At 36.3% G+C, this 20,731-nt stretch overlaps 2 protein-coding genes across 2 annotated transcripts; one reads left to right on the top strand and one right to left on the bottom strand.

Moving 5' to 3' along the window:
* Nucleotides 1-2,277: 2,277 nt before the first annotated feature.
* Nucleotides 2,278-10,669, bottom strand: LOC103706583 (uncharacterized). The gene is made up of 3 exons (XM_008790730.5): nucleotides 10,411-10,669; nucleotides 10,217-10,306; nucleotides 2,278-2,526 (listed from the first exon to the last, which is right to left on the bottom strand). The coding sequence occupies exons 1-3, from the start codon at nucleotides 10,564-10,566 to the stop codon at nucleotides 2,500-2,502; spliced, it is 273 nt and encodes a 90-aa protein (XP_008788952.3). The 5' UTR covers nucleotides 10,567-10,669; the 3' UTR covers nucleotides 2,278-2,499.
* Nucleotides 10,670-12,819: 2,150 nt separating this feature from the next.
* On the top strand, nucleotides 12,820-20,028 carry LOC103706581 (leukocyte immunoglobulin-like receptor family A protein). The gene is made up of 4 exons (XM_008790729.6): nucleotides 12,820-13,032; nucleotides 17,104-17,193; nucleotides 18,935-19,202; nucleotides 19,446-20,028. Exons 1-4 carry the CDS (start codon nucleotides 12,990-12,992, stop codon nucleotides 19,705-19,707), a joined length of 663 nt encoding a protein of 220 aa, XP_008788951.3. The 5' UTR covers nucleotides 12,820-12,989; the 3' UTR covers nucleotides 19,708-20,028.
* The last annotated feature ends 703 nt before the right edge of the window (nucleotides 20,029-20,731 follow it).

The following is a 20,731-nucleotide window of genomic DNA, read 5'->3' as shown; positions in this document are numbered from 1 at the left end:
TAGTTCTCGTTCGTCATCTATTTTTTCATTCATTGCACAGAGAAAACACACACATGCTTCAAGTTCATCTTCATCTTCTTCATCTTTAAGTAGTGAACTAGAATTTTATTTACGAAATGATCTTCAGTCTGCATATGATGAAAATCAAATCGAGAGTCTAGATGTATTATCTTGGTGGAAGAGTGTTAAAAATCAATATCCTGTTATGTCTGCAATTGCACGCGATATTTTAGCTGTGCCGATGTCCACAGTAGCATCGGAATCCGCTTTTAGTGCAGGTCGGCGTGTTCTTAACGAAAAAAGAAGTAGGATGACTGGCGAAACGGTTGAGATGCTTCTCTGCTTCAAAGATTGGTTGGATGCTGAGGCGAGACTTTAAGATAAAGGTGGACATGATACAACATCCTCTGATGATGATGATACAAACACTACTGAATAGTGAATACTGATGATTAGTAAGATTTTGATCATTTATTTTTATTTCTTAATTTTTTATAATTGTACATTTTTATTTTTTTAATTGTTAAAGTGAGTCATCTCTATTTTTTTCCTTTCTTATTGTATTCAGGAGGCCAGACCAAGGTCCAAACCTCCCTTCATGTACCATTTTGATTTAAATTAATAAACTGATAGGGGTCTATGCCAAACCCCCCACCATTAAGGTGGCTTTATATTAATAAATCCTTAGTTCCCAATATTTATTAATTTATTTAAAAAAAATTTATTTCTATTTATTTTAAGGGGGACGAGCCATGCCTGGCTCGGCCCAGGCCCGGTTTAGGCCCTTATGGACCGTTCCGAGCTAGTTCGCGGGTCGTGCCGTGCTTGGCCCACGAATCGTGCCAGCCCAGGCCCTTATGGACCGTGCCGGGCTGGCTCGCAGGCCGTGCCGTGCTTCGCCCACGAATCGTGCCAGCCAGCCCGGGCCCTTATGGGCCGGGCCGGGCTCGGCCCGCGGGCCAGAAATTCGTAACCCAGCCCGACCCCCTTTTATGGGCCGTGCTAGGCACGGCCCGTTACTGTAGCAAGCGGGCCGGGCCTGGCATGGCCCGCTTCGTGCCGGGCCGGGCCATGGGCGGCCCGGCCCAATGCCCATCTCTAACAATAGTAGACATTGGAACATAGCTAAATAAATGAAAAGGAATTGCTTATAATGTTGCCTTTGTCATTATTATAGCTAAGAAAAATTTTACTAATCATGGAAAGAATTAGATTCGCAAGATTGCTTTCCATTGTAAACCCTAACATCTACCATGAAATACTAATTCCAATCTATGCACCTGCAAAACTATTTTCGTAATCTTCGCTTCATAAGGGCAAGGAAATAACAGTCCATAAGTTCAGGCATAAAAGGAATGAAAAATAACTCACTTAGAAAATATAAAAATAAAATTAATTATTTTCGAGATTTTGAATAAGCAAAGATATATTGGTGAATGGAAATAACTCAGCTTTTCCTTAGTATTTTGGTGAGTGATACAAGGTTTTCACAGGATGTTCGCTGCCAAAACAAAATTCAGCCTCGACTAACTATTCACGACACTTTTGGCTATCTAATGAAGGACCCTTGGTGGAGTATAAATGAAAAAGAAAAGCCCAAGATGACTTGAAAAGAAAACAAGGAGCTAACAGAGTGACCACAAGCAAGGTTTACATGGTGGCACCAATAGAAAGTGAGAGAGAGAAAGAGAGAGAGAGAAACTGTCCCACAACATATTAAATAATCATATTAAATGAAAAAGAAAAGCCCAAGATGACTTAAAAAGAAAACAAGGAGCTAACAGAATGACCACAAGCAAGGTTTACATGGTGGCACCAATAGAAAGTGAGAGAGAGAAAGAGAGAGAGAAACTGTCCCACAATATATTAAATAATCACATGCAGTATTTGCAAGTTTACTAATGCTACACTTGATCGATACCTTAGATCTAAGATCACTACTTGTCTAGCATCTGATTATGGTTGCAGTCATCTCTACATGTAACTAGAGCTCAAGAAAAAAAAAACCTCCTTTATGAATGTTTCTATGTTTAAAGAGTAGTTACTTAGCCAACCCTAGAGGTGGTGCCACCATTCCAACAGATTGTCCACCAAAACATCCAAATCTCGCAGCACCAAAATCCTCCATAAGTGACAACCACCAGATGGTGCAGGTGTATTGTAATATTTTTGTGATAAATGGTTTATGACTGGGTAGAGCTGCTTTGGGTTAAGGGTTTGAATGACCACCACCACAGCTCATGACAGGATATAAAGATAGAACTCTGAACATCCAAATTCAATCATGAAACAATTCCTGATTTAGTCATAAGAGTCCAGCAACAGATGAACATTGGGACATAGGATTAAAATGGTTTGCTGCCAATGGAAACAGCAAGTTAGTCTTTGGTGGAAACAAAGCAGGTTTCACCTAAGATAATATACATTTATTCAACGTCTGTTCCCTATGTACCCGCATCATATTGCTTCAGAATGCATGACAAGAAGAGGGCAGCTGCATCAGCCTTTATGAGTTTCCTCTTGTTTCTGTCAAAGTGGCAGCAAGTGTCAATCAAGAAAATATATCAAAAGAAAGTGATGAACAGAATTATGCAAGTCAAGCAGGTAGCAAAGCAGCAGCAACTCCATTGATTAAACAAATTTATCCACTTTCACAAGTATAATGAGATTGATTTGCACCTTTTTTTTCTGAATCAGCATCACCTTAACCAAGAGAAGATCAAAATATTGAAAGAGGAATGCGCATTGGTTGCAAAAAACTAAAGGCTAAGATCTTCTAATATAAAAGCAAAATTTACTACATTTTCTCCTCAATAGCCAACATAAAATAATTATACACTCTCGCAATCAAATGTAAGTTCAATATTATTTTGTGGAAAACATTTGACCAACCACAACCATAAAGGTTGAAAGACAATGAACTAAAGCTATTCCAGCTTAGCGAAAAAGTAATACTCTTACATCATTAAACAATTCATTATGAAATATACTGTTCTATTGACAAAACAGCACAAAGTACCAAAATAATCTTCAGATGCCAATTCAATACAAGCAAATTAAGATTACTTATTGGTGCATATATTGTTTAAGACATACATTATATGGCAGTAGCCTGGCTATATAAGCTGCAATTGTTTAAGACATATATTATATGGCAGTAGCCTGGCTATATAAGCTGCAACATTTTTAGGTTTCACTAAAATCCCATTCCAAAAAACTATTCAGCGGTGCATGGCAATCATCTCAAGATGAGTAGAAGGTTCTTCTTTCTATGGACCTTTCTGGTTTTTGTGGATCAGTAATGCATATATCCAAGTAATGGACCTGTAAATATACCTTCTCTTTTTCTGTTTGCCAATCTAATACTCTGGTTGTCGATTTCTTTGTTTAATGAGGGTAGCAAAAACTCTCATCCAACTCAACCAAAATTCATGATTCCCTATTAATAATTACGACTCTTCCTTAATGAAAGGTATACAATGTTACTTCTTTTTGTTTGGTTCCCCCTCCTATCATCATGAAGTAAAAGAATATAAATAAATCTTCAACAATAATATAAAACTCAAACACATCTTATTAGGAAAAAAAAATCCAGAACTCAGTCTACTGCAGATTAGACAACTTTTAAAGAAGTAAATGGCTATAACCAAGTCCATATTCATCTACATGTTCTGGGTCCCCCATGCTCCAGTAGTCTCACAGTGGAAAGACTGCCATTCACTATTCATTTTTGTGAGTTCATATTTATACATAAGATCATTATTTCTAAAGAATAGACTACTAGTTTTTCGCTAATCAGACTACATAACAAAACCTGAAACAAATATGCCCATAATGCTATTTCTGGATAACTTGATTCCTTTAACAACTTTCAACATCAATCAAGTGAAAAGATATGTCAGATCATTTTTATAGTCATATTAGCTGGAGGTTAATAAACATGAAAATGGAGGAGATTGTTTCAATGACCCAAAGTGCAAAAAAGTAAAGCATAGCTGGCTTAGCACTCATGGTTTCCTTGCTTATTGATAAACATATTATTCTGAATGCATATTTTTGCACATTACTTCCATGACATATTAGAGTACCATTACCCAAACCCTCCCACCCAACCCGCTCATTGGGTAGGCTTGGGTTAAGAGTTTATAAATTTGACTGGGCTTGGTCTCCAAAGTCACAACTCGGTCTCTTGCAATTTCCTGTGGGCTTGATCAGAACCCAAATGCTGGGAGAATTTTTACATTTGTTGAGATGGACATATCCATCCAAACCCATCCATATCCACATTCTGGAAAACATGCCTGAGTGATTCCTAGTCTCACAACCTGTTCACTCAATCCACTATGTTCTCTTCTTTCGTTGGTATCAGAGCCAACATCGCTAGAGAAGAAGGTTTGCTTCTGTGTTCACTGTTGTCGAAGGAGCTTCAAGTCCTATTTCTATTCAACGGTGAAGCCTTACAATTCTTTTAGCAAAGTGGTATTCTGCCTCCCATGGCCAAGAATTTTGCAAAGAATGGAGTCCATAATCGCTATCGCTGAAGTGGCCATTGACAGAGAAAGAAGGCCACAATCCGTCCCTTCATCTTCTTCCTTTTGTTCTGGTCCAAGACTGCATTTCACTCTATCAACTGGTTTGGGAAAGTTGTAGATCTGTTCTATTGTCTCAAAGAATAGCTTGAGGCTATCTTGCTCCAGTATAGATTGGCAGTAGGCCTTCAATCAAATCCCACAGCACAAACACAAAGCAGTTCTACCTTCAACCTAATATTGGTCCAGTAGCATTCGTATGCAAAGTAGTAGCTTCAAATGACTATCTTCACCATTTCAACTCTGACTAACGACCTGTATGTCCTGATGCACTCTGATCAATGGAGAGTATTCAGAGGCAGCAACATATTCAGGTCTACAGAAATGCATAAAGTACAATGATCAGCAAAGGCAGGGCTATTGATCCCTATTTGCTGGTTAATTTTTTTAGCAGGGATCCAGTCAGTGCTAGTTACTTTTCTTTCTGAACTTGTCTAATAGAGTAGTCATGAATGAATTGTCAAAAATTGAAAAGCTAAATGGTTCTAATTTTGGCACCTGGAAACATAAAATGGAACACATTCTTGTTGATGATAATCTACTACGTTCTAAAAACTGAGAAACCAAAGTTGAGTGACAAACCAATTGAAGTTGAAAAGAAGCATTAGAAAAATTTGAATAAGATGATTTAATTGCCATGTCGTATTTAATAACCTTCACACATGCTGATTTAATTAGAGTTTTGTAAGTGTATGAAACAACTAAATCAATGATGGAAGCAATGCCTAGAAAACATGACACCTATTATTGTACACGTGTTTGACTTCTTGACAACTATAAATGTTAGTAAGATGCTTGTTATGGCCAAAGATCTTGCAGTAGCTGGAAATGTAATTTCTAAGAAAAATGCAAATCTCAATCATCTTAAATAGCTTGCTCCCATCTTCAAAAATGGTCAGTGTAGCTGCATGGTTGAATGGCAAATTCTAGATTTAGTGGACCTACATATGCAGTTAGAACTAGAGCAAGAACACATGAATAAAGACAAGAAAAATGAATTCATAGTTTATCCGACAAACCTTTAGAAAATGCTAATAAGAAATCTAATAATAACAGAATTTAAGGCAAGACTTACTAAAACGAGGGTTGATTTTTATTACATCGATCTGTTTCAAATCGCTTGATTCATGGTCCATTTGAGTAGTTCGAGTGTATTTCAGGTGGTATATGCCCAAATAGATGCCCCTTGTATCACCAAGTGTTAATACAGCACAAACCTTGAATATCTAATTAATGTTAACATTCTTAGCATGTGGTTACACATCCCTTATCTAATTACTCCGGGTTGATCAAATGGAAAAGAAACTTGTTCAGTAATCCAATCAGAAAAACTAAAGGTATTGGAGACTCCAATTCTCATGACATTCCTTAAATCTGATCAAGCCTACTCAATTATAAGGAATTATTCAGTTGTAATTAAGACTAGTCTATTTATTCATTGCTTCATTGGATATGTGCGAGGTTTCAATATGCTGAATTGGAGAATATAATAGAGTGATGATTATACTACACAGGACAAGTGAAAACGGAGTTAAACAGGATTCTTTGGCTAATCAAGCAATGAATAATAGATCCATTGGAAACTTCTATTAGACTTAGAACAATCTGCAAAAGATTTGAATGTCTCAATTTTTACACCATTGATGGCAGGTAAACTTGTTAGGGCCTAGTTAATTGTGATGTACAAAAATAATTGCATTATATTTAACACTACATAATCTTATATGTTTTCAAACAAAGAGATAATAATTTGAACAAAATTATTAAAAAATAAAACTACTTTGGTATATCTAAAATTAATTATCAAAAGACAGCTAAAACAGTGATGCAAAATAATGACCTGTAAAACTGAACTTTTTTATGAAAAGAGTGTGATTGCTATGTAGATATAATGACACCACCTCTTGAGCTACTACCTAGTTCTTTTAGAATGAGTAATTCATTCACAAGGAAAGAAAAAAGAAAAGAAATCATGGTTATAAGAAATTGTTGCTGATCAAATAACTTGCTAGAAAGATTGGGTTTTACTGAGTTTTGTAGGATATGAACAAAACAAAGAGATTGGTTTAGAAGTTGCATGGGTCATAAAGGGACTTCTTTGCACTTTCCTTTAGGTAGACTGAGCCCGTCATACTGTAGAATGGCTTTATCTCCTACTCATGACATACAGACAAGAAAATCCACGAACCAATCAAATAGAGATTGACAATACTTCAAACCACAGCCATGGGTTGCCCATAAAATATAAAGAAGAATAGAAAGAGTAGTCTTTGAGTCTCTATCTCAGGAACAGGCAGAGAAAGATTGATGTGATCATCACCCATCCAAATATACCCACCCAATATGGAAGGATGACTTGCAGTAGATATAATGTTTGTTGGATTCTTATTGACATCTACTCAAATGACCTTTTAAAACCAAAGTATCCTTTTATAAAAACTCGAAAACATAGGCCAATAAAGAAGCAAATATCTTCCATATCTGAATTAGTGCTGCCAATCATAAAAAAAGGACTGAACTAATTCATGAAAGCCAAGCGTCCAAGAGATTCAAAAAAACAAAAAGAGAGAACAGTCTAACAGCTACTAGTAGCTTATTCAAAAGAGCATTGGTAAGCACAACAATAAACAACTAAAAAATTGAATTAAATATTGCACTATAGATATTTGGACAAGCACAATATAATTCAAAGTTTTCGAATTAAAAAATCCAATCAAAAGTTAAACTTTACCATGCAATGATGAAGGTGCCTTAGGTTTGAACCTTTATTCATTGCTAACTGACTTCAAAATGAAAGCGAAGTATGGTGAACCAAAATTCTTGAGCTAGGCCCTTTTAGTTCAAACTTCTACTAGGAACACACGGCATAAGGCTTGCCACTGGTTCTACTGGTGATTGCATATTCGCAGCTTATGCACCATTGTCTTAGATACATGGGTATTTTAGGTCTCGACCCAAATTTCTATTACAAGCCATAGACAATGGCCATATTGCAACAATTACATAGGTGACTGCTAATAAAGTACCTATAATCAATAACCTTGTAGAAATTATGCCTCTCCTAGAATTCCATTGTAGTTCAAGCAAAAATGTATTATATGTTGGTAAAAAGAATTAGTCTTGGGTGGCTCTTCTTCAGGTCATTCAATCAGCTTATTCTAAATGGTAAATCTTTTGTATGGTTTTATTGATTACAAATTTACTTTTCCACCAAGAATTACTATCTTGTGGGTCGAAGACCTTTCCCATAAATTGAGAATTAATCTAGGAAAATGTTTCTTGGTCATTCAATCAGAATATTCTAAATAGTAAACATTTAGTGTGGTTCTTTTCTAATCAGAAAGTTGGTTTTCTAAATAGTAAACCTTTAGTGTGGTTCTTTTCTAATCAGAAAGTTGGTTTTCTACCAAGGATGACAATTTTGTGGCTTAAGATTTGTCCTACTAATCCCACCACAAGTAGCTGTTTGACTCCTCCAGTGTTTTCAAACTTTTAAAGCTCTTGATATCTGGCTCTCGTAAAATAGTGTTCAATCGAGTATTTTTGTTATCAGAAGCATCATTTCATATATATGGAAGTTGTTCATTTTTTTTATTATCATCTTTAATTAAGTTTTCATAAATGGATAGTTGGAAAGTCACTTTGATCCATTGGGAAATCCAATGATTCTGATATTTATCAGGACCCATCTTTCTCTGTTTATTTGGTATCTTTTAAAAGAGAAAAATGTATTAATTTTTCTGCCCTTCTTTAGTACAATCCATCGAATATGGAAAGTTAAAACATAGACTTCTTTTTTCCCCACTCTTTAGCCTTATTTTCATAATTGTTAAGCAATTTAAGGATGTAAGCTTGAAATATCACCTTTGTTTGTTCATTCACACATGATTGATTTATGATAAATATTGGTTGTAGATCAAGAGTAGAAGAGTAGGTCACCTTGTGCACAATGATAAGGTCAATCTATTCAAATGCAAGTGCTGAGAATGTGCCTCTATTACCATGGCCACTTATTATTTCTTGTCTTTATTATTTTGTTTTGCCGATATAATCAAAACAGGAACAAGCTCTACAAAAGTCGTGAATGCTACATTATACAACATTTTGGAATAGTGTAGGATCTATTTCATTTTTCTTCATTATATTATTATTGCTTGAAAGCAAGTCCTTGCATGATTGATCAAATCTAACAATTTGTGAGAGGGTTTTGAAACTTTTTGATTATTTAAAATTGTAAAAAATATCCTAGATGTTACCAAATAAATTTTGTGATAGTGACTGCACTATAAATTTTCTTTCTTTCTTTAGCGAATACATCCTTTGGTGACACTGGATCTTTTATTTATTAACAGGCTATATATTTTACTTAAGCAAAAAGGAAATAGAAAGGCCTTGAAAATTTTTACTTTGTGAGACAAAGCATTCTAAAATAAAATTGCTTCTTTTGCTAATTTCTTAAAAGTAACTACTTTTAGATGCCAATTTGATACAAAGATACCTGTTCATATATTTTATCAATTCACTTTCAGGAATATAAAGGGTTATATATATAACATCCTTAGATATTGTTGGGTGGTAATTAGAGATGTCTAAGAAAGCCACAATTTTTGCATACCTGCATAATAATTCTATTGGCAATATATATTTTTTATAGAAAACTAAGCTACAAGGTTATCACTTGTAAAAATTTACGATGGAAGAGTGAAATTGATTAGTATACCTTTTGCCTTTGCTACTTATATATTACTTTTGATAAATTATAATGAAACGTGAGAACGGACATTAAATTCTTTAACGATATTGATGATCCTGAATTGTAGCCTAATGCTATTCATTGATCCATTACCAACGACAGTGTCTGGTAATGCTTACGGTTAGGCTTATTTTGAATATGTTGGTTTCTTAATGAACTTTCAAAATTTTGACATCATTTTGCTCGGAAAACTTAAAAGAGAGATGCATGACTCTTTAAGAAAATAACTTTAAAAATGTGGAGGTTTCTTGTTATCATTAGGTATTATAGAGGAGCAAAGCACAGCTCCTATATCCAACAGACTCTCATAGCTAGGAATGAGCTGCATGACCAAATACAATAGTTAACCGACCATATTTGCAGATGGATGACATTGTCCTTCAGACATGTGCAATACAACCAAGCTAAGTAAATTGCCTAATCAGTTTGAACTCAATAAGTACAAGTTTTTGTACAAGATTAATTTTGGCCAATGATGAAAATCACTCTTTTAAAAAAAATGCCAACATTAGAAACAGTAACAGCAGCAAACTTTTGCCAACAATTAAATGGCCAAGAATTAGAATATTTACTGACATTAGTAAAGCAGCACATATAGTATCTCAACTGCGAAATGAAAATTGCTATTAAAATTATACAAATGTGCACAGAGCCTGAAACATTTATATTAAATTTCACCATATTCTGATTTAATTCGGCTTTTAAAGAATGTTTTATTAGATATTTAAATTTTTAAATTGACACATCAAAACAGCATAAACCAAATTACTAATATAAGGTACGTTGCGAGAAATTAAACTTCAGATGGTCAAATAAAGATCTCAAGCACAGCAATTGACCAAGATTCGGCCTAGAAGAAGAATGACATCGATACCTTCTCGGCCTTCTCCTTCTCCAGCTCCGTCTTCTCCTTCTCCTTCTCCGCCTTGTGCTTCATCTTCTCCATCTTTTCCTTCTCCATTTTCTACTCCAAAAGAGAAAAAAGAAACCCTGAGAGATCAAGATCCAACGTCCGACATCGAGGGATGAAAACAAGAGATGGTTTCGAGATCGGGAGAGAGATTGGACCTGGATGTAGACGCTCTCCTTGGCTCTCTCCTCCTCGCTAAGAACTCTACCTTTCCCGTCGCTGAAGGGGCGAGCGCTCCTCCGAGCGGCTCCTCCGGCGATCGCCGCCGATTGGGACAGGCGAGGAATTCCTCCTATTGCCGATCTCATCGCCATTTCTGATTCGTTTTGCTTGGCGACAAGGTCGGGAGATCGCCGGTTTAAATTACGAGAGGAGAGAAGATGCGGTTCAGGAGAATCAGAAGAAAAAGACCGGATCCTGTCGAGGTCGCCAGTTTTATGGGAAAGAATGATGGACGTCCGTTGGATCGCTCATGCAACGTCTGCACAAATCTCGAAGCGGTCATTGAGCGATCCAACGGTGGATTCGAGCGAAGGAAGGTGAATCCTTCTTTCGCGCGAAAGATCCAACCCAGCCCCCAGCTTTTAACTCCATCCAAAGCCGGTTCGGTGGGAATTTTGAGGGATTGCGTCAGAGGGACAGGAATTGATTCCCGGATTGCTTGGAGAGGCTGCCTAGTGACCGGGCCCAACCAGGATTGCTTTTATTCCTAAAAAAAAAGTGATTGGGTCGAATCATGAATTTGGATAAGAAATGCCAAGCGTGATTGAATTTTTTTATAATTCTAATTATTAAATTCATATTGGAAGTTATAAAGAGTGGCAAAAAATGAATTAAATAGGTTAGGTTGAGCATATCTTGGATTAATCTTTGTAAATTAATTTAAGTAAGGTCATAATAACAAACCTAGGGACGGATATGAGTTAATGGAAAATCTTACTCAATGTTAGGTTGGGTAAGTCATGGGTCAATGTGTTATATATTGTTGTCTTAACTTGGTCGAATCCAAACTTGACTCATTGTACCCGCAATTCCAGTGGATTTTTACATGTGTATTGTAAATAAACTTCTCTTGTAACTTGTAACTCAATTATGTTTGCAAGTAACATTTGACAACTGGTAAGGTTGATATAAATGTTGCTGTCCACCATTTCAAATCTTTGTCCACATCTTCCTATGAGCTATAATATAGATGATGGTTTGGATTTTTATTTTTCATATTTTTTTTGGATATTAGGAAAATTGAAACATTATTCAAAAATTTCTCAACCCAATCATATGGTCCGTATTTTGAAGTTACAGACCGTTTGCAGAGCGTTACTTAAAAAATCGTGACATATGTCATGTGCATGGATAGAAAGGTGCAAACATATCCACTTGAGCATAAAAGAGCATTTACTGGCCCCACTAGAGAGTCACCAAATGGAGTTAGTAGTTTCAGTTGTCCACTAATAGGATCATGGTAAAGTCTTATACATACATACATACATACAAATATATATATATATATATATATATATATATATATATATATATATATATGTGTGTGTGTGTATGTATATATATGTATATATATGTATATATCTATGTGTGTGTGTATATGTGTGTGTGTATATATATATATGTATGTATGTGTGTGTGTATATATATATATATGTATGTATATATATGTATGTATATATATATATATATATGTGTGTGTGTGTGAATGTATATATGTATGTCTGTGTTTATATATTTGTATATAACATGTAATTATAAAGGTATATAAATTGCTATAGGATGTATCAATTACAAATTTCGATATTCAGCATTTCTACATCTATAAAAAAGATAATGCTTTGGGGTTTTGGTTACGTGGACATGGAAGGCTGCCCGGACTCACTCATGTAGTAATTCAAAGCTCACAACTCAACAATCAACCACCCTCCATATATGAGACAAATTTTTACTAGTGTTGTCAACCCTACGATGCCGCATGATTGAGATAAGCTCTTTATTTGCACATAACCGGCCTCCTAAACAAATTTAATTGTATATGGTTTTTGCCTCGATACATTTTATTTTGAAGTGACTTGTAAACATATTCAATCTCCAGCTTTTAACTAAGGGTTAATTCAATCCCCACCATTTAATTAAGGGTTAAAAAAGAGATTTTATATACTAATCATTATAGTCGTCATTAATTTTAAAATTTTAAAGAAACTGAAGAAAGGCAACAAGACTGATATCTCAAGTCGGATTGTATGTGCCTTCTCCCATGTATCTTTTACGAAAAAAAAAAAATTATTTTCTTTCACATGAATCCACTAATGGATCGGCACTTTGTGATTTGTGCCGGCTAATGAATTAGACATTCGGAATACCTTGAGATTTGTGTGGATTATGATCTAACGAACAGAGTTGTAAAAAAAATAATTTTTTTTTTTCGTGAAAGGTACGACACAAACCTGTGGGGTTGTAACAATCACAACCGCTTATCAAGCTCTCGTCTATGCTTATCTCAGTGCATCGCTATAGGGTGGAGAGGTTATATTGGCGGCATACACGGTGATATGCCCAAAGGCATTACCTTCTGTCACGGCACTTGGGGTAACCCAAGCCCTTTTATCGGTTTTTTGGGTCTTCACCTGGAGGCGAATACCAACACTCTTTTATCCAATTCATCAAAGGGTCGGAGGGATCGAGCAGAGGAAGAAAAGAGCGAGGCCGGAACGGAAAAGACGAGAGGAGAGAGATGTATCATCCTTCGAGAGGCGGCGTTCGGGGCGGTCGAGATCGTAAGCTCTCTTCCCCTTCCGTGTCCATCTAAGAATTTTTCCTTTTCTTAATGTCTCTAGGGTTTGGAATTATAAAATAGATCATTTATAATCTCTCAATTTTCGTCAATTATCCCTAAGTTATTGATGCCTGGTGATGTTTATGCTCAACTCGTTTCTTTGCTCGATTATTTGGTGTAAATTTTGCCCGCGAGGTTGGAATAGTATGGTTATGGCATAAGGGGCTTTTTGGGTCTCTTGACGTATACTAGATGATTGCCTTAAATTATTTCTAGTGCAGTGTAATAAATATACGGACATCTTCTCGTCCCTCTTGCGGTCGAATAGGCTAGAATGGAACTGGAAATTTGGGTTCCAGTTGGAGCTGTAAACAATCAATTTGGATATTAGTTAAATTGCAATGGTTATTGTTGGGGATGATGGAGTCTCTTTGAAAGGCTTAATTTGTTTGTCAGATAGAATTTGTGGGTAACGATAATGTCGTTCATGATATGAACAGCTTCTTCAGTTAATTATAGATACAAAAAGGCTCTTTGTGTGCCCTGGTATGGTATCGAACTATCCATGAATCATCTACAATGCGTGGTGTTGTTCCCCAGTGACAGGAATCGAAGGAGTGAAAAGGGAGGCCATAGATATTGCAATTTCTAAATGTTTGAGCAGCACAATCCATCTTACATGTTTGCTTTTTTTCCTTTTTTTCTAAATTCTGTACCTTCTTCAGTTAACATGATCTGCTCCCAGCCATCTATCTTCTTTCCTCTCCTCAATCCCATGCCTAAACCCTACCTGTCGACTTAACATGATCTTGCCTTTTTTTCTTCACAAAATTTAACAGTGTTATCATTCTCTCCTTCCATCTCAAACCCAGCTGCAGCTCTCCTTGGTACAGTACCCTCTAGCAGCCTTGCCCTTCCCCGAGTGCTAGTTTCACCTACATGTGGCACCAGCCCGTTTAACTCTTCCTGCTCAATCCATCCTGTGCCCCCCTTTTCTACTGCAACTGATCTCTATTGCATGGAATCCCTGTGTGATCCTCATGCTCCATTTGTGCGAATGAATGTAAAATGAGAAACCAATGTTCCCTTCCTCAACCTAGACAGCCATCTCAAAGCTGGATGCTTTCAATCATTTTGGGGTCAGTCAAGAAGGAAAACAAAAAACTGGTTCATTTTGGGATGACCAGATGGTTTGGTTCAATTTCAATCGAATTGCTTTTAAAGGAAAGGGAACGTTTGACAAGTCTTTTATACTTTCTCTTTCTCATTTGTTTGAGTTTTACTACCTTGCTACAAATGTTAGTTACAAGTGAAAAATGACTGGTGTAGAGAGAAAGAAAGTTGACAGTAGGTTTCTACACTGGGAAATTTTTCAATATCATATCCTGAACATTTATGTATCTTGAAATTTTAAATATATTGTTCTTTGTAGACTTCATTTTGGCCAATATGGAGTTACTTCTGGAAAGTAATTATATGTTCTATGGATGGCAAAAGATGTCTGTCATGCATGAAAATCATGCAGTAAGAAAAAATATGTGTAAAGGGTATCTAAACTTGATTAAACTAAATGCATATTCTTATAATAACAATGCTAGAACAGAAGAAAAATAAATTTTCAAATATTTTGTTATTTTAAAACCAATGAATCAAAATACAATGTGAAGTCAGCTGGTAGCCAGTGGACTGTTCATCTCTTATGTTCTAGGCAGGTGGCCAGAGGCCAAGGCAATTGCAGCGTAAAAAGTGTTTCCAATTTGAATAAATCCATTACAAATTATGGTGCTTACTGCAACAATAAAGCATCCAATGCTAACTGCGATTCAGCCATTGCCCACCATGGAGCAAACAACTTTGTGTATTTCCATGGTAATGCCAATCACACCCACTGCAACCACTAACAACAAGCACATACAAAGAGAAAAAAGGGAGAAAGATAATGCAAAGGAAAAATGACTCTCAAAAGATGATAAAAAAGAGTAAAGGGGGGGGGGGGGGGGGGGAGAGGAAACTCTACAATACCTTGGTTCTCTACTGCCTGCCACCACCTCATTGGATCGTCTTGTTTCCTTGCCATTGGTCTCCCCTGGTTCTTCTTGTGCCTAAACCTTTTATTTTCTTCCTTCTCTATCATTGCTGAGGGTACTTTATCTGAGATGGAGGAGCTAAATGGTTGTGTGGTGATCCAAGAAAAATAGAATGGGAAATGAAGTCATTCATAAAAGGGTGAAGGTAGCATTAAATGAGGACAAATTGACATAAGGATGACTTACATGGTTTTGATATGAACAAAGTAGGCCGAGGGATGCACCAATACAGAGGAGTAATTTGATGCATGTAAAAGGAAAGACTTGATATCTTAATATGGCCCTAAACCAAACAAAACGGAGGAAAAGGATTCATGTAGCCAGCTCAAACTAGTTTGGGATTAAAGCGTAGTTGAGTTGAATTGGATGGGTGCCAGTGAGGGACCTATCCATGCTACCAAGCTTTGAGTTGCAGGTTATTGGATGTCTGACCACTTAGCTTGCTTGGATTACCGGGTGCATGAACAGCTCAACATGCCTAGATACTTGCCCAGGGTTCAGTCCACCTAGACATGCCACAAGTCTATACTTGAGGTATTTGGAGGGCTGTCCTGCCTATAATTGATGCATAGATGACTTCTCAGTTTTTTTTTTAATTGCTTAAAACTTGATATTGTATGCCACCAGAAAAGAAATGTGATAATATCTTGTTTTTAGACTTGTAAATTTTTCACCTTTTAAATTGTTTGTCTATTTTGAATTACTTGCCCTTGTTATTTGTATTCAATAATTGCAGTCCTATGAAACCTTCGCATTTCTCCCTCTTTATCTATATTTTAGGGACTATAAGAGGCTGACTCCTTGATTCTGTGAGCTATAATTTGTTTCCAATGAGGAAAATTTTTCTACTTGCCAACTAGCCATCTGTGGTTCAAATTCTACTCCATATCTTAGAGTAAATGGATTAGTCGCAACTTCTTGAAATTGCAATTAGTTTTATTCCTTGCCCACTATTGGCCGTCCAACAACTAACTATGGTTGCAATTACTTGCATCCTAACTACCTCCTTCTCAGAGGGATAGAAACCTCTCAACATAGACTTCCTTAGGCAACCTTGTTTTGAGGGGAACTCTTGGATAATGAGGATGATGTAAATTTTTTGTTCAATTTGCACTTTGCATATGTACAATGACTGCCTTTTAGCTGTTGAATGATGATCCATTTAATGGTAAGTATTCCTCTTATTCGCTCCCCTACTACCAGAATGTTGGCAATCAAACTCTGTTTTACTTCTCTTCCAATGCTTTAGATTGCACCTCTCTTTCCATCACCCTCGCTGCACATTCTCCATGAGTTCCATCTTGAGTTTTTGCATCATGTTCCCATTACTATTAACATAGATGAAATGCACATTGAAGTTAGTGGGAATCAAATTCTAAGGCTTTTTCCCATGCTTCAATATGCTATTAAAAAAATATATAATTACAAGTTTCCCTGTGGCATTAGATAGCCTGATTATTATTTCAGTAGCCATTTTTTTTTGATCAAACAAAAAATTACCTGATTATTATTTATGTAGACAGAAAATTGATCATGTGAATTCTTCAGAATCTTTTTTATTAAGTTTTATGTTATGCTGCATGATAGGAATTACTTGCTTTGATTTATGCCTTTGATTTCTGCAGTATGCTTCATTAGATACTTTTATGTTCAAATTATTTTGCTTTGGTGATTGTACTGTCTTGTGCATGGTAATTGTAGATGGTTTTGTGATAACTGTTGATGGGATCCTTTTATTGATCATTTCTACTTCTTATTTAATTTTTTGGGTACAAAAGAGTGTCTGATGCCCCTAGATAGAAACTAAGGAACAACTGCTGTAGATATTTGATTAACATGCATCTACAATAGAAAGCAGTATTTACTTGCTCATGTAGACTATCCATGTTGCTTATCACCTTTATTTCCTTTTTGCATTATTCTACTAGGTGGCTCTTGAATTGGTGGAGTGAGTGACTTGAATATCTATTTGTTTAATCTCACAGAATTCAAATGGGACGATGTAAAAGTTGATAAACACCGAGAGAACTATGTTGGTCATAGTGTCAAGGCCCCTGTCGGAAGATGGCAAAAAGGTATTGTCAGTATAAGTCCCCCTTTTTTGGGCTTTGTTTCTATTTTGCATTATTGTGGTTCATATGCTTGCCTGGGAAATTTTAATTTCATTTTATTTATCAATTTGTTGTTTCTTGGTTTTGTAACTCATGCAGCACTAGCTATGGTTTATAGAATTTTGTAAAAATGGTTAAATTGTAGAATATCAAGAATAGTATTTGCTCTTTTTTCTATAAATTTTCACAATTTACCTAGTCTCCTATATGCTGCTCATCTCAATCTATTTTTCAGTCTTTTGGATTTAACAGGATGCATGATTAGAATGTCCGGGCAACAAACTTAGAAGACAATAGACAGTTATTCTCACAAATAATGAATTCACAGCGCTGTACTTTTCTCATTTCTGTGGATGGGGCATGTAGGAATTTTTTGTCCATACTTGCAAGATTTGTGTAGGTGTAAGACAAATCAATTGCATCATCAAAAGTAATAAACATATAATTCATTTGCTTTTATATCAACAAAGTTGCAGCATTTAGAAAATTATGGCCAGTTTTCTAAATTGGAAGGATTGGAGGATCACATGCCGATAGCTTCTCAGCCTGGCACTTTCATGGTCCATACTCTGCATTGCTGTACCATTCCATGCCAGTGTATAGCATACTTGGCATGGTAGCATTCCTAGTACCAGTTGCCAATGCCATGTGCTAGTAAGGCAGTGGCATGGCATACATTGTTCCATGCTGATCAGCACTTAAATCCATGTTTTGTTATTGAACTCCAAATTCTTGCAAGATTATCCAGTTTTATGCCCCTTAGGGAATTGTATCCCCCTTTTGTGCAATCCCTTCATATAATACTATGCCTATCTCTTTAGCTTCTAACACTTCGCCCTGCTCATTAGGATATGCAAAAATCCTTATGAAAATTAAGGTGGAAAGATACTAACCTTTTTTCTGGTACACCCTTGACCTGCCACAGTGGACAAGAAGAAATTTTTTTTCTCACTCGCTGTTACTTCTGTCTGTCGGGAATTCACCGAGTACTCTGTAGCCAATTAGCACAAGCATTTTGACCTTGAATTCCAAAACAAACTGCATGGAAAGCTCGGAAAACTTTAGCAAATCTTTGCCTGAAGTATTTCTTTCAGCACAAGCCTGGTAACATTCCTTACTCCACCAACCATATACTCTCTCTTATACTCATCATTCTGGCCATGCCCTAATTACTACCTCTAAAAAAATAATTCATGCAATAACAATGGAGATGGTTGTGATGTATTCTCCTGCCAACAAACCTGCCACCTTTCTCAGTAGTTTCACTGCTCACACGCTACAGCGGTTGACTCTCTTGTGTACTTGTTAGTTACAATATATGCTTACTTATTGTTTACTTCCCATATTCAACTATAAAAATTAAAGCCAGCTTCATTGCTGTTGTATCCTTTAGTTTCATTTATGACATGCAGTAATGCCAGAACACCCTTGATAACACTTCTATATCTGTACCCATTACTTAAAAATGATGTTCTCATTTCACAGTCACTTTATCATATATTCAAGATAACGAACATGCTTCACCTGAGTTATTATTAGCTATTGGCTTTGGTTGAGCCTCATTTTGAATGCAACTCTCTTAAGAATTGCATTTCATATAATTTTAGTTCAACTATTTGAAAAGACTGCTTTCCCTAAGAGCTTCAACCTATTTTGGCAAGAAAGAAAGCCTTAGCTATTCTGTTCTTTAAATTTCAACCATCAGGAAAGGATTTATTCTGGTATGCGAGGGACAAGAAAGCTGAGGCTGCAGAAACAGAGGCAGTCAAAGAAGAAATAAGAAGGATCAAGGAAGAGGAAGAACAGGCTATGCGCGAGGCTCTTGGTTTAGCTCCTAAACGTGCTAACCGACCCCAAGGCAATCGACTGGATAAGCATGAGTATGCAGAACTTGTGAAGAGAGGATCAACTGCTGAGGATTTGGGTGCTGGGCATGCAGAGGCAGCACAAGTTCAAGGCCTTGGCTTGTACAAGTAAGATCTAACCTGGACAAAATAAGTGATGCATGATTGACTTTAGCGTGATGATTTCTATTCCTTTCTTTTCACTTGTCACAAAATATCAAAAATTATCCCTAATGTGTGATTGATCTAGGTCAAATTGTTTATTGCTTTGGTTTAGATATTTATAATGATGTCAATGAGCATTTAAATCAGCAGTCTTTGACTGTTCTTTACATGCGGTGCATAGCTAAATTCTTATCCTGGTGGCTGCAGGTTGCCCAGTAATCCAACCGAATCGAGCTTTCTACCAGGCACATTGAAGGAGATAGCACCTGACAGGGAGGACGAAGCTGCAGATGCACGAAATGATGAAGAAGAGACTGAGGAGGAGAGGAGGAAGAAGCGGCGGCATGAAGAGAGGAGAGAAGGGAAGGAGAAGAGACGAGAGAAGCATAAGAAAAAAAGGTCTGATGAACATGATGACAAGCGGAAGCACCGTAGAGAGAAGGAAAAGAGGCGACATGATTCTGACTGATTATGTTTGTAGCAATCTTTTGCTCTATTGGTTTACTTCCAGTCTGAAATTCGAGCCAGGATAATACTTTGCATGGGTGCCATTTTAAACTTGCTTATGGCTCGTAATGAATGGTGTAATGTTGTTTAGCCTGATTGCTGCTTAAGATTTCTTGTTTGGTTGGTGCATTTTATATGCCTCCAGCCGTGGAGAAGGATTCAAGCTTAGGAAAGAGGTATCAGCTACTGTATTTTTTGCTAGGTCTTTTCCTAGTATCAGTTTAGTAAATCCTGGCTTGTTGAACACTTTCCAATAAGAGTAATAATATTCTCTATTATCCAAGTCATGGGAAGCTCTCGAATTGTTGACTAATTTTTCATTGGAACAATTATTTTCTAAAGTATAACCAAATAATCAAAATATTTGTGCAATTCATGGATTGAATTGGTCTTGAATTATTTTTGCAACTTATTTACTTGTGTTGCAGATTATCAAGCTATTAGTTGTTATTGATGGTGGCGCCATTAATTATGTTGTTTTCTTCTCCGTTCTTAGCCTTTTTTTCCCAAGAAAATTTCTTGTCTTTTGTTCTTACTTTACAAATATATCTAGGTAGTTTCATGTCTTCTATTAGAATTTTTCAATCATAAATATTTTTTAACTTTTGGTTGAAGTCTTCATTTTTTTCTGCATATTGAGGGATACCAAATTTCTGACCATGTCTGCAACCATATATAGTCCATGGATGTGAGGCCTCTTGGACGTTGATAGCCTTTGGTAATTTTGATGAGGCCAACTAGATGGGTGCTGATAAATTGATTTGAGTTCAAGATGTGCTAGTTATTATCAAGGTTTGGTTGCAGGGATTGCGGTTCACTTTGGACGCATGCTGTAATTTACTTGAGCATAGATTAGGGATTCCCAATTATTTATTTTCGTATGTTCATGTAAATCTGGTGGAGTCTAACTCATTCTGATTGCCATTTGCTTTAGAAACTTTTATGTTGCTCGATCTGCAATCCAAGTTGCTTCTGAAGAGCTATTC

Source organism: Phoenix dactylifera, chromosome 11 (genome assembly GCF_051530095.1).
Source record: "Phoenix dactylifera cultivar Ajwa chromosome 11, Ajwa_hap1_PhDact_Kaust_v1.1, whole genome shotgun sequence".
Taxonomy (NCBI): Eukaryota; Viridiplantae; Streptophyta; class Magnoliopsida; order Arecales; family Arecaceae; genus Phoenix; species Phoenix dactylifera.
This window is presented reverse-complemented; position numbering and strand designations above follow the sequence as displayed.